Source organism: Calidris pugnax, unplaced genomic scaffold, assembly GCF_001431845.1.
Source record: "Calidris pugnax isolate Ruff unplaced genomic scaffold, ASM143184v1 scaffold15, whole genome shotgun sequence".
Lineage (NCBI taxonomy): Eukaryota > Metazoa > Chordata > Aves > Charadriiformes > Scolopacidae > Calidris > Calidris pugnax.
Genome location: NW_015090774.1, coordinates 4,427,076 through 4,442,158, shown reverse-complemented (window position 1 = coordinate 4,442,158; position 15,083 = coordinate 4,427,076). Strand labels below are relative to the sequence as shown.

Sequence of the window (15,083 nt, the reverse complement as noted above, 5' to 3'; positions counted from 1 at the left end):
ATGGTGGAAGAATTTAGTAGCTACCCTTAAAAAGAGGATTTTTCTCTCTCTATCTGGAGTGATTTACTATATGTAATCCTACCTTGCAGTAGGGAAAATACATCAGTCTAGAAAACTGTCACTGCTTTTAAGTGTTACGCATTTAACATCAAATTTACAGTTAAGGTGTTTTTTTTTTTCCTGATGATAATAGGGAGCCCATCTGCAATACAACCTGTAAAGTGGTTAAAAAAAAAAGTGTAATACTTGCACCCTCATTGTATGTCTACCAACATTTTTATTCCTTACAAGAAATCAGGCCTGCTCTAATAAAAACTCTTAATAAAAACTGCCTGAATTGTCTTAGTGTTAAACTAAGCTTCTTAGGAAGCACTAATTATTAAGCTGCAAAACCACAACCACTACTGATTTACTTGTCAGACGCACACCTGAGTGACAAAACATGAGTTATTACAGCTTAAAAAAAGAAAAGCACATCACCTTTGAACAGTTTGTCTTTATTATTAGACTTTTGAGTTGTAAACACTGAAAACTGCAGTACAGGGCAAATGAAAGAAGCAGCTCCATTTATCCTTTTGCATGAGTTAGTGCATAGATTTAAGAGTTTAGAAAAAAAAAATCAAGCAAACATTTTAGCATAAGCTGCCTTCTCTTTCTCCTTTTGGGCTTTTATCTTCTGCTTGATTTTGAGCGTTTCCGTCTGGATGGCTGCGTAGAAAGAACATCCATGACACAGGTGAGTAACCTCTTTACATTAGCTCTCCGGATGTGTACAGACTGCATTTCATCTTTTTTTAGGTCAGACACTAGCAGCAACAAACCCTCATCCCTTACCCAGGTAGAGGAGGGTGTAACTAGCGTAGTATCAGTGCCAATGCAGAATTTGAGTTAAAAATCTTAATTAAGATCTTAAATTAAGAAAGTTCATAAGAAAGACCCCTGTGAGATAGGAAGATGGTTTATACAAGATGCTGTATAAAAACGGGTTTTCCACCTAAGTGGGCTCTGCACGTCAGCACTTTAGGCATCACACTGGTAAGATTTCCTATGAAATACTACCCTGGTTGTTACATTTAAAAAAAAAAAAAAATAAAGAAACTGCTTTATTTTACCTTTGTCTTCAGGGGCTATTTCATGAGCCTTTTTAAGATCAGCCTAAAATAAGAGAAATATAAATTAATGTTCTGATGAACTGTTAATTTTTTTTTAAATATATTAAATATTGTGATCATTACCAGTGCTTCATCGAGATCTTTTATTCCCTGCCATCCTTGAGCCCGTCTGTAGAGAGCTTTAGTATTTGCTGGATCTATTTTAAGAGCCTGTAAATGTAATAAAATTGTCGCATTAACATTTCACATACTTCACAGCCTCCCATCTCCACAAATGGCACAGTTCACACCAGCAGACAATCTCCCCAGTTGGTTTGAGGGTAAGCTGTCAAAACATTAACCGTGTAAAAAAGGACTGGTGTACCGTAGCACACTGAAGAGCTAGCTCATCAGTTTTAATGCCACTGCACCAGAAGTAGTCTTTTGTGAAGGATGAGCATGTATGAGGATAAAATGGAACCTATGTTTATATATATATGTGTGTGTGTGTGTGTGTGTGTATCTGTCAATTTGTGAAGGATGAGCATGTATGAGGATAAAATGGAACCTATGTTTATATATATATGTGTGTGTGTGTGTATCTGTCAGGCAAAGGTGTTGCTGCAGTTCAAATTATCCTAACCTTGACTCTCAGAGTACAACTCTCTATAATGCAGCTCCTTCACAAAAAAAACCAAACCCTCAAATAGCATCATAAAGAAAACACGCTGATCTCCTGTAAAGCTTTTTTCACTGAAGGCTCTAAAGATACAGGCAGGCAACGCATCTCGGGCTTCAGGAACCTTGCCAAGTTCCAGTCCTTACTTTTTGGAGATGAACGGTTTCACTAACATGGATATGCCAGCTCTAACATGACAGTATCGAAATAAATACAATGGCTGGGCACAGAGACTGTTCTGCTATTTGATTACTTAAATTATTCAAAGTACCTCAGTTAATTTGGCTAGGTGTTTCGTTTTCTTGGCTGCAAAGATCACATTCTTTTTTCTTACTGCAGATAATTCTATAGTGTGCCTTTTATTTTCTTAAAAATTATTTTAAAGAATACAGTTTCTTAGTGATTAGAGGAAATCTCTTTGAATGAATGTGTGGCCTTATTAATTTCATTTACTAACTGGGAACCGAGGTGTCCGTACTGCGTAGGGACAGGTCTCACTCCCTGGTTTTGGCTCAACCATCGTGCCTACAGCTATTTTAAAGCAAGGTTTGTCTGAACAGGTTCAGCCACTCTAGTTCCTTATTTACACCAAATGCACGAGCTACAGATTGTTAATTTAAAACACCTCTGGCCTTAGGAAATCATCAAAGTAAAAATGTATAGTTTCTTACTAGCAATTACCTTGAACTCTACTAGTTAATCTTAGGAAACTGGTGTTCTGATTAAAGCACTGAAATGCTGTTTAACACTTGGGATGAGGCATAAGCTAAATAATTACAGAAGTCTGTTACAGCTATAGACTTGCCTTTACCTAACAATTCTGTAATCTTAAAGAAACAAAAAAAAAGTTTTTTTTTTTCCTCAGTGGCAAGTATTACAATTAATAATTTATATCTGTAACACTTAAATGGTATTTCCGTTTTTACCTTTTTCTAGATGACAGATACCACATTACACAGTATTTGTGTGGTTTTTTTCTCTCCCCATCCCCCATTTGTCCATTCTGAAGATACATTTATGAAAGTTTTCCACATGGTAATGCTGTCAGCAGGCTAGAAAGCAACCCAGCTCTCCAAAGACTTCTCCTCACACACAGATTAGCCAAGACTCCTGCTTTCAGCATGAAGTCCTAGGAGATGCTGCTCAGGATCCTCTGCGGACAGGTAAGAGCATTCTTTACTCCGTTTCCTTCAAAATTTCAGAGTTTGACTGAGTTTTTAAAGTTTCCTCAAAGGTACTAAATTCTGTCAGTATGTCTATATCGCTGTTCCTTTTTTTTTTCTTCAATTCTATTATTTTTTAATATTTCCCTATCTATTGTTTCCTTTCTTCCTGTTCACCTGTTTCATTTCACCACTAAGCCTACCTGAAAGGGCTTTAGTTAGAAAAGTCACTTCAGCAAACAAAATACAAGACCATCAAATCTAAAAGCAAGTGAAATGTTTTGCTCATACTAGTCTGCCAGTGAAAAGCACTCCTCTTTCACTGAAGACCGTTTAATTCTTTGTAATAGAAAAATTAGCTCTGTTCTTAGGAAACAAAACTGACGGTGACAGCGTGCACTTTTTCTGGCAGTAAGCAACAGCCCTCTTTTGTTTGTTTCCAATCAGTAATTTCAATTCCAAAATCTTTTTTAAAAAGCCACATAACGTACTGGAAAGTTAGTAACAGCTTCACAATCAGCTTCCACTTTGCTTACTTTCAAATCATAAGCTCGTCAGAAAACTCTTAAGACTGTCATTTCAGTCTCCGTTTTTTCTATAGGCCCATTGTTAATCAATCATAAGCTCGTCAGAAAACTCTTAAGACTTTGTCATTTCAGTCTCCGTTTTTTCTACAGGCCCATTGTTAATCGAAGCACTAAGCACTAAATTTACCTCTGAACAAGTTTCGATGGCTCCCTGCCAGTCCGACAGTTTTAGTTTACAAGCGCCGATGTTTAAAACGCAGGTCAAAGCAACAGTCTTCAACTTTGGTTTGTCTGCCTCCTCTGCCACTGCTTCAGAAGCTTCTACATACCTGCAGAAGAACAGATTTGCAAAGAACACGTATTAGCATTGCAACTTCCATTTTGTCCTCCCTCAGCCATCCTTCCACAGAGAGGTGTCAACTGGCCTCTCCAAATTGGTACCTTTAAAGCAGATTCAACTCCACTATTACAAATATTTATTAAACTAAATATTTAAGACCTACCCTGAAAAAAAAGATGAACTCATTGGCAAATGTTTTCCTGTAGCTCCTTTCCCTCCACTGTACTAATAGCATTATTTTTCTTAGGACTGTTTTAGATGGCATGAAAGCATTAGAATTTCTTTCAATGACTGTTTATTCTCAAAAAACATTGCTCATCAGTGGCCAAAAGTCAACAGCACCACTGCACCTTCCTCATTCATGGGAACCTTCAACTCTTCTTCAGTTCCCTCAGTAATATTTTAATGAATTTAGGCATTTATGGCCGAAAGTTGAAGCTAACTTCACCTTGTAAAGAAGGGCATTGTATGAGCATTAGTAACTCCCATTTCTTCTCCGCTGTCTTCCTTCATGACTTTCTTCCTGAACTTCAAAACTGACACTGGCTGAGGTCTAACCCCCTCATTTACTGCATCTCTATTTCACAGACAAACAGAGAGGCAAGCTCTAGCTCATTCTTCTTCGTTTACAAAGTGCTAATGCTGTCACATCTATTTCAAGTGGCAGAGGTCTGTTGCGGATATAAAAGCTCTAACACTTCTAATGGCCTACTTGATAGAACTTCTGTGGGTTTTATTTAAACAGTAAAAATCACGTTTCCTTATATTTTAAGCATGCCATGATCAATGCAGTCTTTGCAGATCAGTGCCTATGTAAATTCAATTTTTTTGCATGCCCTGTCTTTTGAGTGTTGCACGGTTCGTATACAACTTTGGACCACAGAAAAAAAGCAATATTTTAAAAGTAAATTAGACATAGCTACAGTGATTTTTCCACTTGCTGGGCATCATGCAAAAAATGAAAACCAGAAGAGAGAGAATGCAGTAAAAAGCTAAGGAGAGTTATAATACAAAACTGTGTTCAAAACAAACAGAATACACTACTAATATTTATAAATCCCACCAAAACATTAAAGACTGCAAGCACTCTGGAAACAAAATTAGAGCTTCCAAGCCAAAGAAATCAGTAAGATGAATATCAAGGGAGACAGTAGGAAGTAATACATTTTTTAACAAAAAGGTGTCCATTCTTATATATTAAAAAAAAAAACGGTTAAGCAGCAGTAAGACAAGAAAAAGAACAGAAGGTTATAATGGTTATGGTTTGTAACAAGAAAAAAACCAGCATTGCCAGAGGGTTTGCTAGGTGAGCTGTATATAAGACGTGGGAGATGATAAGAACTATTCTGTTCCTGTCAGACCTGGCAAAGTGCCACCTGAAGTGCACCATCCCACATAAAGTATGAGATTTTAAGACACAACAACAGGACATGTTGACAAAAGTATGACCTATAAAGAACAGCTGGAATGATCAGATTTGTTTATTCTAGAAAAGTTACTGTCCTTTCCATCTACAAGGACAAATAAGCACCAAATAGAAGCCACCTGCTCAAACTGGGAGAGCCTTCATAGGGTGTGGTTAAGAGTAAGCAAGACAACTGATTGTAAGGGATGGCATAATTATACCTGATATTTACCTAAGAATGGGGTGAGGAAATGGACAGATACAACACAAAGCTCCTTAAAGATCCATTCCAGCCATCCCAACCTTTTTTTCTGTATAATTTCTAAAAGGATTACACAGAAATCCTGTTCAGTCCACAGTTTCTGTTGGGTCTATAACAGGCTTTTTGAGGGCAGGAGGAGACTTGGATTGATACTTGTAATTAAAGGCTTCATTTTTATGCTTCAGAAAGACATGATTTGTTTGAAACCCAGTCAGCTGAAGCATTAAATACACCTGAATTATTTTTCTTTCATTATAATTACCACTAATTAACCAGTGATCATTACGGCCATGATAAAGGTCAGTATAACTTTTTTTTGAAAGTTTTTACGAGCAGTTCATATGCATAAAGCAAAAAGCATGAAAAGAAGAAAGGAGCAGAGGAGCAGTATGGAAACAAAAGCAGAACGACAATGATTTGAAAGGTAAGTCTGAATTATACATGGAGTCAGGATGATGGTATGGAGCCTTAAAAAAAAAAAATTGATAAGGGTCACATTTGGGGGTGCTCTCTCTTGAACTTAACCATTTCCTAAACCTACTTGTTTTCAGAAAGCAGAGAAATCCCTCCTTTCCTGTCTGTTAACTATCCTGACTAGACTATTGTGCTTTTCTTCCCAGTTATACACCAGCAGAGCAAGAGTATTAAAAAAGTAAATTTAGTCCATTTTAAACAATACTTCCTGCCTATAGCTCTTACCTAGCAATAAGTACAAGACCTACCTGAATAAGTAGCTAAAAATCAAGCAGATATTTCTGAGATTCAGAAGGCTTTCTTTTACAAAAGGAAGAAAAAGTAACGAGCACAGCAACTGGCACTTCTTAAATACACATATCATTGCTTGATTGCAGTAATAACTTGGGTTATAGGAACTACCTGATTGAATGATGATAGCCTTACCGTAAACTTTTACTATACTTTTTAGCTGCCACTGCCCAATTTTGCGATTTGAAGAAAGTATTTCCTATATTCTTTATGTCTTCTGCTATGGCCACAATCTTGTCAACCTAATAAAATAGATGGAAAATATAAAGTATGAATGTACTTAGGAAATAAGTCTTGAATTACTTCATGTTTTAACAGTAGGATCCCATGTCCATCCTCTTTCAAAGATTATTATAAAAACCTCAGAATAAAAATATTCCAATTTTAGACAAATACTAGCTTCAAACCACTCCTATAGTATTCTCCACTTTATGTAACTAACAGTCTGAAAGATGAATTTCCTAATGAGTTTTCTACAGTATAAAGGGTGAGAAAATAACAGAGACGACACAGCAGTTAACTCCTTCCCCCTAAATGCTGCTACCCACACAGAGCTATATATAAAGGTGTTGACCATTATACATAGAAAAGACATGTTAACAATCAAAGTATTCAACCAAGACTGCCTTATTCCTGAGGCAATTTTGTCTTCTACTTCTCAAAATGCTATTAGTCACCGGAACTCTGCACGCTCTCAAACTAGAAGTCGTAGCAACACAATTCTCCTGCTCTCAAAACACTTAAAACATACATGGAAGGAAAAAAAAGAACAACTGCCTGTCTTTATCAAATCCATCATTTCTGTTTCCAGACTGGCATACATTTCAAGTGTTAAGTTACTTTTCCAGTGGCAATAAATAGTTTAGAATTACTGCTCTCTGTACCACAGTTGTCTTAAGCTCTGTCAAATGTATATATCGCCATTTGTAAAACTCGAATTAATGACCTTGAAAAAAACTGATCACAGCTTGAGACCAATGTCACCACGGTTTCTGTAGTTACTTTATATGAACAAGTTTAAGGTTAAAGGAGGCAAGCACCTGCCAGCTTCAGTTCTGAACCACAGCAAATGCTATCCAAAAACATTTTCACAAGCTGAAGTGCTTCTCAATAGCCAGACAAGGAGTTTCAGATTTCTAGCTGTAATTTTTTTTACTAGTCTACTTCTAATTTTGTATTTGGAATCTATACATGCAGCCCCCTTTTTTTCCCCTTTCAGAAAACACTGTTTGACTTACACTATTTGTCTATTTCTCTTTCATGTTAAAGTAAAACCTGCAGAAGAGCTGCTTTCACCAGTCTGCTCCCTAATTCTCAAAAGGTCTTCCTTCAGTCTGAACAACTTGAAAAGCAAACAAATACTGGGAATTGAGAACGACTAGCTCTGAGGTAGTAAAAATCTTTTTAAAAGGTTGATCTTTTATTATTTCTAGTGAGAAAAAAAATCTTTTTAAGAGTGAACATTTTAAAAGTTGCACAGAAAACATGCAACATTAAGTTAGCCACCTGCAGGATGGAGTTCTAGTAATTGCAACTTGTCACTACAACATAAACAAAAAAAGAAACAGAACAGAAAGAAATTAAGTGTAATAATTGTAAGTATTTTCATTTTTAGTTACTGGGGGGGAAAAAAAAATGAGCTGCAATTAGCACTGAAAAAAAGAGACAGCAATCCCCTCCCACAGCATTCTCTTTCCTAAAATTGAATGTCACCATTTGATCAGGACCTTGATCAATTCTTAAGAAAAAAGGCTTAGTGAACATCATCATAGACACCATGTAACTCAGATTACCTGCAAGTCTTGCGTTCTGTAAAATACTTTAAAAGAAAAATACTTACATCTTTCAGGTCTATATCTGAATCATCAGGAAAATCTGGATGAACATCTCCAGATCCATCCTGGGGAACAATGCCCCAGTCATCTCCTTCCTTTAGCTCTCCACATTCTGCAATGACGCACAACTGAAAAAATAAAATGTAAATAGCAGTATTATTAAGACAATTTCCCCCCAAAAAAGCCACAACTTCTGAGTGTTCTTTGAAATTCAGTAAAAATGCTTTTTCATCTGTTGTTTGGGTGCGCTGATTTCAGAAACCCATCACATCATTAGCTTATCCTCATCAAAAGGCTTTTATCACAGAAGTGTTGCCTCCAGAGGAGCAGCAGTCCAAGAACACCATCCCCACGCTCCACGGAGAGGCTGGAAGAGGAACTGCCCCAAGCTGAGCTGCCAAAGGATGGGATTTCTACTCCATTAGAGAAGACGGTTCTTTCTCAAACTGGTAAGTCTTTAAAAGTTACAAAAGTATTAATTTTTCAAACCACCACAAACTGACGTGACCTACACATCAATTGCTTTTACAGAAATACAACTTCTGACATAAAATTCATAATAATTACCTATCACTTAGGTAGGGTTGTGAATTCCACCTTTTAATTTCATCACTCATCCTGCACTTCTAGCTGTGCAGTTCCACCTTCACCCTGAGAAAGGCTTCTACCCTTACAGCTGTGTTGCATAAATCATTTGTGGAAATTTACAGCAAAAGAACAAAAGCCTCTTAAGAAGGATTGTAAAATGGAAATTAAAACTGCTAGTAAAAATAATTGGTTAACATTTAATAGCTCTAAACATTACACCAAGCATTTAGAAGAAATTAATATACACAATATAATGGAAGAATAAACATAACCCCTAAGTGCTTTGGATTTTGCTTACCTTAGCAGGATTTTCTCCATTTACTTCAACGTTTTCTAGTATTTTAACTACGCCCATTCCTTTGATCACTTGGCCAAACACCACATGTTTGCCATCCAGGTGAGAAGTAGGAACCGTTGTAATAAAGAACTGAGAGCCATTAGTGCCAGGTCCCGCGTTGGCCATGCTCAGCAGCCCTGGCTTATCATGCTGCAGTGGGGAAAAAAATCACAACCAACGTATAAAAGGTCTGTTATAAAACCCGTACATACGATTCCGTAAGGCTATTAATGTATATAGCAAGGACAGCCATAACGACAATTCGGCAAACCAGTTACAGTTGGCAACTGATTCTATGCATTGTGACTGAAGAGGGCAAATTGCCCAGCTCTGCATCTTCACTTGCCACCTAGCAGTCTGGCAAGCAAAGCCACACGTGGGACTCGATGCTGTAACTTGTGTCTGCTCATTGTACACTCCATCCCCAGCACAGCTGCTGAGTTTAGACAGATCACCTGAGAGACCTGGGGAGTTCCTCACTGGATTGTTCAAGACCACTGGCCTCAAGAAACAAAGCAAACCACCCCTTAAACCAACTTTAATGTTAAGCTGCCAAGGCAGGTATGTATTGTTCACTTTATAAGTGCTACTCACACAAAGTATGTCATAGAACTATGGGTTTAGGGGACTGTGGTCTTTATTATTTAAAGGTTGGTGGTTTTCTTTTTAACCCCTTCACTTTCCTAGAGAGAGAGTTTTTATTCTGTTGGGATTTTTAACCATCTAATTGTTTTGGTTTATGCTACCAGGCTACAAACTAACAAAAATTTACTGTTTTATCTTGTTTCCCATAAGTACTTTTTCCTTCTTTGAAATAAGAATTATCTTGCCCCATCACACAGATTATTTCATTTTCCCTTGTATTGCAAAAATGTACTCCTCATATATGTTGGTGAACTCTACTTGTTAAACTGGCATGACACAGTCATTAAGAAATTACTCTCCCCAAGTTGATCTGGTTATTAAGTGCAAGGAACCTTGTTTAACTCAAGTCAGTATGTTACACCAAGACGTGGTATGAGTGAAGCGTGCAAGCTGTGGTATTCCTAGGAAACTTGATATTGTGGGGAGGAGTGGAGGATGAAAAAAAAAAAAAGTATAGCAGCGCAGAAGAAATGAAAGCAGAAATTGCTGTGAAGTAGACCTTGAGCTCAACGGGAGGCTGATTAGTTTGAGACAACAATATGAGACAGCTGTATTTAAGCATCTGTTTTGTCCCTATGGTCTCTGCCACTTTGAAGAACACGTTGTTTTGAAAACTGCATTCCCAGGCAGTGTTTGGATTTCCATGGTAGTAGAGAGAACTCCATGCCTGAGGTGTTCATTTGGTCATAGGGCACAATAAGTCTCAACCAGGATTTGGCTCAGGAGCTCTGGGAAAAGGTTGTACAGCTGAGAGCTAGAATTGCACCAAGCCAGCAGAAGGCTACTGGAATAATCTTGGCTTTGTCTTCTTCTGACATTTTGCATCGTAATTACTGAAAAGTTAAACAGAAAGGGTACCCCCATAGGAGATTCTTGCAAATAACATGTGAGGCTGGTCACTGACTCACTGTTCAAGAAGCTGAATAAGACATGTAAATCTCCCCTCCTTTTTTTTTTTTTTTTCAATTACAACTAATGCTGAACAGCAATGGTTTGTAAACAAAGAGCCAAGTACCAATAAGCTCTGGTGTTGCCTTACACCTGCAGGTTTCCCTACTGTCTGTAAAGATTTGGAGGACAAGTTGGAAAGTTACAGACAGCAGTCTGGTGGCTCTGATACTCACATGCAACCCCATTTCATTTGGGACCACGTCTCAACATTAGTCCCCTGCTGAGAGTCCCTATTTATGAACAGAACTGTTGACACTCGTGCGTTTTCTTGCTGTGAGTGTTTGGAAAAACACTGCAGATAAATTGAGTGTCTTTCCCATGATGGTTTCTGCTTGTCATTTTGTAAGCTTATGAAGCGAGTAAAACAGTCCAGACATAATCAGATTATCTGACAGATTCAAGGCTTGCAAAACTATGCCATGGTAACAACAGTGCTTGAGGACTGTGTAAGTTGGGTGTTCTGCAACAGCACAGCCCTTAGCTGCAGAAGTGACACCAAAAAAAGCCTATTGAAATTGATCTGACATCATAAACTGACTACCCACAAAGTCTTCCAGTTTAATGCAATTTACAGGAAACATACAAACAGGCACCACCATGCAAGCGCCAGACTTCAGGGAACATCCCTCACAACTGGCATTAACACTGTGATGAATGCTGGAGCTACATCTCCAGTTACTGCTCCGAACTTGATCATGGACTTTGACGCCTGATTAGTGGAGGATTGCCATACTTTATTTTCCTGAAATACTGTTTAGAGGCAAGCATAATTGCAGTTTGGGCTTTGTTTTAACCACAGGACAAGGATGTCTGTAAGTTTTTTGGTGAGTGTTGTTGAGGAGTCATTCATTTGCTATCACATAGTAACACAATAGGAAAATGGTCGATGCCAGTGCTGAGAATTGTTACACCCACAGCAGCAGGTGTCCTGGCTGTCCATGGGGTACTTGCAGAACATCTTATTTTTGTTGTTTCCAGGCAGTACTCCCGCCCAAGTTCAAGATGTGATTACTGACAGCTCAAGAACAGGGGATTTCTTCCAGCCACAGACCTTTATGTACAGCTGAGCACACAGATGAGCACCCAGAACAACTACTGTGGTTGCCACTTTTCTCCAGAATAGCTAAGTCTGCGAGCCAAAAAATGTAAGTCACACTGCACAGGTAGTACTTAAATTTGGAGATCTTCAAATACTGTATAAATTGTAGGCTTAAGGTACACAGACCTGCTGTACAGTATGGTGAAAAGCAGTCTTTCCTTTCTGGAATACCCATTTTTAAAGAAAGGTAGAACTCAAATGCTTTAAAAAATTTGAAAACAGAGAAGGCAAACTTTTCTTCTTCAAAAGCATAAAAGAGAAGTCAATCTTATGTCAAAAGACAGACCCTAGAGGCATCAACTGCATTTTATTTTGATGACAAAGAGAAGCCTGAAGAATGGTAACAGACATTTTGAAGGTTATGCCTTTGCAAAAGAAACAAGAGAAGACACAGGATACAACCTGAGAAAAAAACTTTTCAAAAATTGTACTTGTTGTGTGTGTAAAGTACATGCACCTGCAGTCTTCCTGGTGTCACTATGTGTTGATTTCGAGGACAAAGACCATTTTAGAGTTCCCTCCTCCCGCAGCCGGGCTGACAGCACCGCTTGTGGGACGGCAGGAACGGCTGCTGGGAAGGAAACAGTCAGCTCCGGTACGGGAGTGGGAGTCGTAATGGAAGGGGCAGCAATTTCTGCCATCAAAGCCAGCATCTCTTAAAATAACATCCTCAAATCCAGACCTTGCATATTCAAAAGCTTGCTTTGTTCACTGCGCATTCTTCCAACATTTTTTGGTGAGAAAAAAAAGCCATTCATAAACAGCCTTTTTCTTCTCATGTCATTGAAAATAACTGTAGTGGGGAAAATGCTTTCTTTTACATTTTCCTTTGGATTAATTCTGTAATTTACCATGGGTTCCACACTTCTTAAATCAGAAAGGTATTTCTCACATTTAATCTTATGAATTTTATTAGTATACCAAAAAAAAGCATGAAATCCATTTAATGCTGACATACTATATAAGCTTCAAAGTGACAGAATTTGTCACTTAAAATAGGAGCCCTACTTCAACAAGAACTAAAAAATTGTTTAAAATGAACTTCTGATGATGCAATTAAAAAGAAAACTTAAGCTATAGTTGTCTTAATGCGGTTGACTTCCCTTCGTATGTATTCATACATGTATTCTGTATTTAACGAAGACTTTAAGTACAAACTAGTTTGGGGCTTTCTTGCTGCATTCTTTCCAATGCTTAAAAATATGTTAGCCTTGAACTAAAGAGGGTTAATTCTGAACTTGAAGAAAAATAAAAATCACTGAAACCTCAAAAATTGAACACAATTAGTATCTCCAATAAAGTACCTTATAATGAAAGTTTTCATCTTCAAATTTTTCACCATATATACTTTCTCCACCCGTGCCATTTTGGTTTGAGAAATCTCCACCCTGGATCATGAATTCCTTAATAACTGTAAAAGAAAATAATTATAAAATACAGCAGCAAGGCAGGAAAGGCATGAAGAAAAACAATTCAGAGATGAAGAGCAATCCCTGTCACCACGGAAAAAACTGAAACCTACCTGTTATTTATCAAGTCTCCCCTAAGTACTCTTTTTCAGTTAAATGGACATCACTTGATATTTAATGCTTTACATGACGTCAGTCTCAACCTATTCACAACTCATGGTAAACTAGTTTTACTAAATTACAAGTAAAGTTATAATTTACTATTGTTAACAGATAGTAAAAGCATCTAGTTATCAGGAGGATCAAAAAGTCAAAAACTTACTTTCAGTCAAGTTATTTCTTGAGCAAGTGCTCCAAAACATTACTTTAAATTATTTCAAATACTGATAATGGAGGACTTTGGTTACCACCAGGAAAAGAAAGGATTTCATAGAACTTACTTCGGTGGAAAGGACATCCTTTGTAATGGAGAGGTTTTCCAGTGGTAGGCCCTGTTCCTTTTTCTCCTGTACATAACGCACGGAAATTTTCAGCAGTTTTAGGTACAACATCAGCAAATAATTCAAAGACAATGCGTCCAACTGAAACGACAAAGAGAGAATGAGACCTATTTTTAAGTCCTGTCCTTGGCATGATGAGGTATCGAGCATTAGAGGGCAAATGAAATTAATGTTTCAGATTTAATTATTTTTATTTAGGTTACTATTAAATTTATATTTTAGGGTTGTTCCATGGCAATTGCTGGCACAGTTACATTAGGTTTTAAGCAAGGTTACTACCAACAATGAATTCCACTATCAAGAATAACTTGGGGAGAATAAAGACAGATTCTGCCAAAAAAATGCCAAATGCATTTTCTGCCCCCAAAAAAATGCGTGTGGGAAATCACACGCATATATATTAAAGCCAAATTATGTACTTTAACATGCATACTTACTTCATGTCTATTTTAACATAGACGTGTAGCTTGCTCAATCAAAAATAGATACAATTAAAAAAAGGCTCTTTTGTAGAAACTTTTATTTGATCAAAAAGCTTATGCCAAATATGTACACCAACCTTACTCCTCGTTTCCTTAAAGCCCAATTTTACTAATATACAGTAACGCTTAATATGCATCTAAATAAAGGCTATTTAAGAGTTACACACACTACAAACGATCATTAAAACAAAAAGTGTACATGTTTTAGCTGGGGAAGTGAAACCTGAATAGCTAACAGATCCTGTAATAGTCGATAAATGGATTCTGTGTCAAATTCTCCTCTTTCCAGAAACTGGCTTCTCGGAGAGCTATTTCTCACTCCTAGCAGCTGCCACCAGCTGATGCTCCTGTTTTCTCATCAGCCTCACAGTCAATTAGTTAACATAACCCTACCGGAAGCTAAGCGTAAATACATTAATTCTAATTAATACGGGAATGAAAACAAATTAGACAACTGAAAGTCAATAAAAGGCAAATCATCTTACAGACGTTCTTCTTTTATTCTTTTGAGTGGTAGGATGAACAAATGAGAGGCAATACCCTGACAAAAAGGCCGCCTCGATGGAAATTTTGCAACCCTGTGCTTCCCAATACCGCTCCAGCTTCCATGTTGCTGTTTACTTGTTTCCACTTTGACCGTTTCCCCAGATTTTTGCATGACCTCTGGCAACACTGGCCGTGCCAAGTTTGGGTCGGGACGGCTGGTTTGCCTGAGCTTTTCCCCGGGCAGGCCACCGCGGCCCAGGCCGGCCGCCCGGCGAGGCCCGGTGATGCTGTGGCGGGTGTGAAGGCGGGAGCCGCGGCCCGGCCGGCGGGGCGCTGCCATGGGGGCGGCGCTGGGCGCACCGACAGCAGGTGTGCCGGCCGCACGACACCCCACAGCCACGCAGCGTAGGGCACCGTGCCCCTCGGCCGTGCGCGGTGCGGCGAGGCTGCGTGGGGCCACGCCGCCGGGCTCACCGACGGCGGTGATGCTCCCCAGCACCACCCGCGGACACCTCCCTC

The 15,083-nt window shown here is 38.4% G+C and overlaps 1 protein-coding gene and 1 long non-coding RNA gene across 2 annotated transcripts; one reads left to right on the top strand and one right to left on the bottom strand.

Moving 5' to 3' along the window:
- Positions 1-476: 476 nt before the first annotated feature.
- Positions 477-15,077, bottom strand: PPID (peptidylprolyl isomerase D). The gene is made up of 10 exons (XM_014943618.1): positions 14,619-15,077; positions 13,537-13,677; positions 12,992-13,098; positions 8,954-9,142; positions 8,073-8,195; positions 6,368-6,474; positions 3,648-3,789; positions 1,236-1,322; positions 1,113-1,155; positions 477-708 (listed from the first exon to the last, which is right to left on the bottom strand). The coding sequence occupies exons 1-10, from the start codon at positions 14,902-14,904 to the stop codon at positions 620-622; spliced, it is 1,314 nt and encodes a 437-aa protein (XP_014799104.1). The 5' UTR covers positions 14,905-15,077; the 3' UTR covers positions 477-619.
- Positions 8,203-12,145, top strand: LOC106889001. Its single transcript, XR_001412241.1, has 3 exons — positions 8,203-8,516; positions 9,421-9,553; positions 11,567-12,145. It is a non-coding gene; the product is annotated as an uncharacterized LOC106889001 (long non-coding RNA).
- Positions 15,078-15,083: the final 6 nt, after the last annotated feature.

Excerpts from the sequence above, each read along its gene's own strand:
- PPID (XM_014943618.1), bottom strand. The coding sequence starts at position 14,904 with ATGGCAGCGCCCCGCCGGCCGGGCCGCGGCTCCCGCCTTCACACCCGC. Across the intron at positions 6,475-8,072 it reads CAGATATAGACCTGAAAGAT|GTTGACAAGATTGTGGCCAT; the intron begins GTAAGTATTTTT and ends CTATTTTATTAG. Across the intron at positions 1,323-3,647 it reads CCATCGAAACTTGTTCAGAG|GCTCTTAAAATAGATCCAGC; the intron begins GTAAATTTAGTG and ends TTACATTTACAG.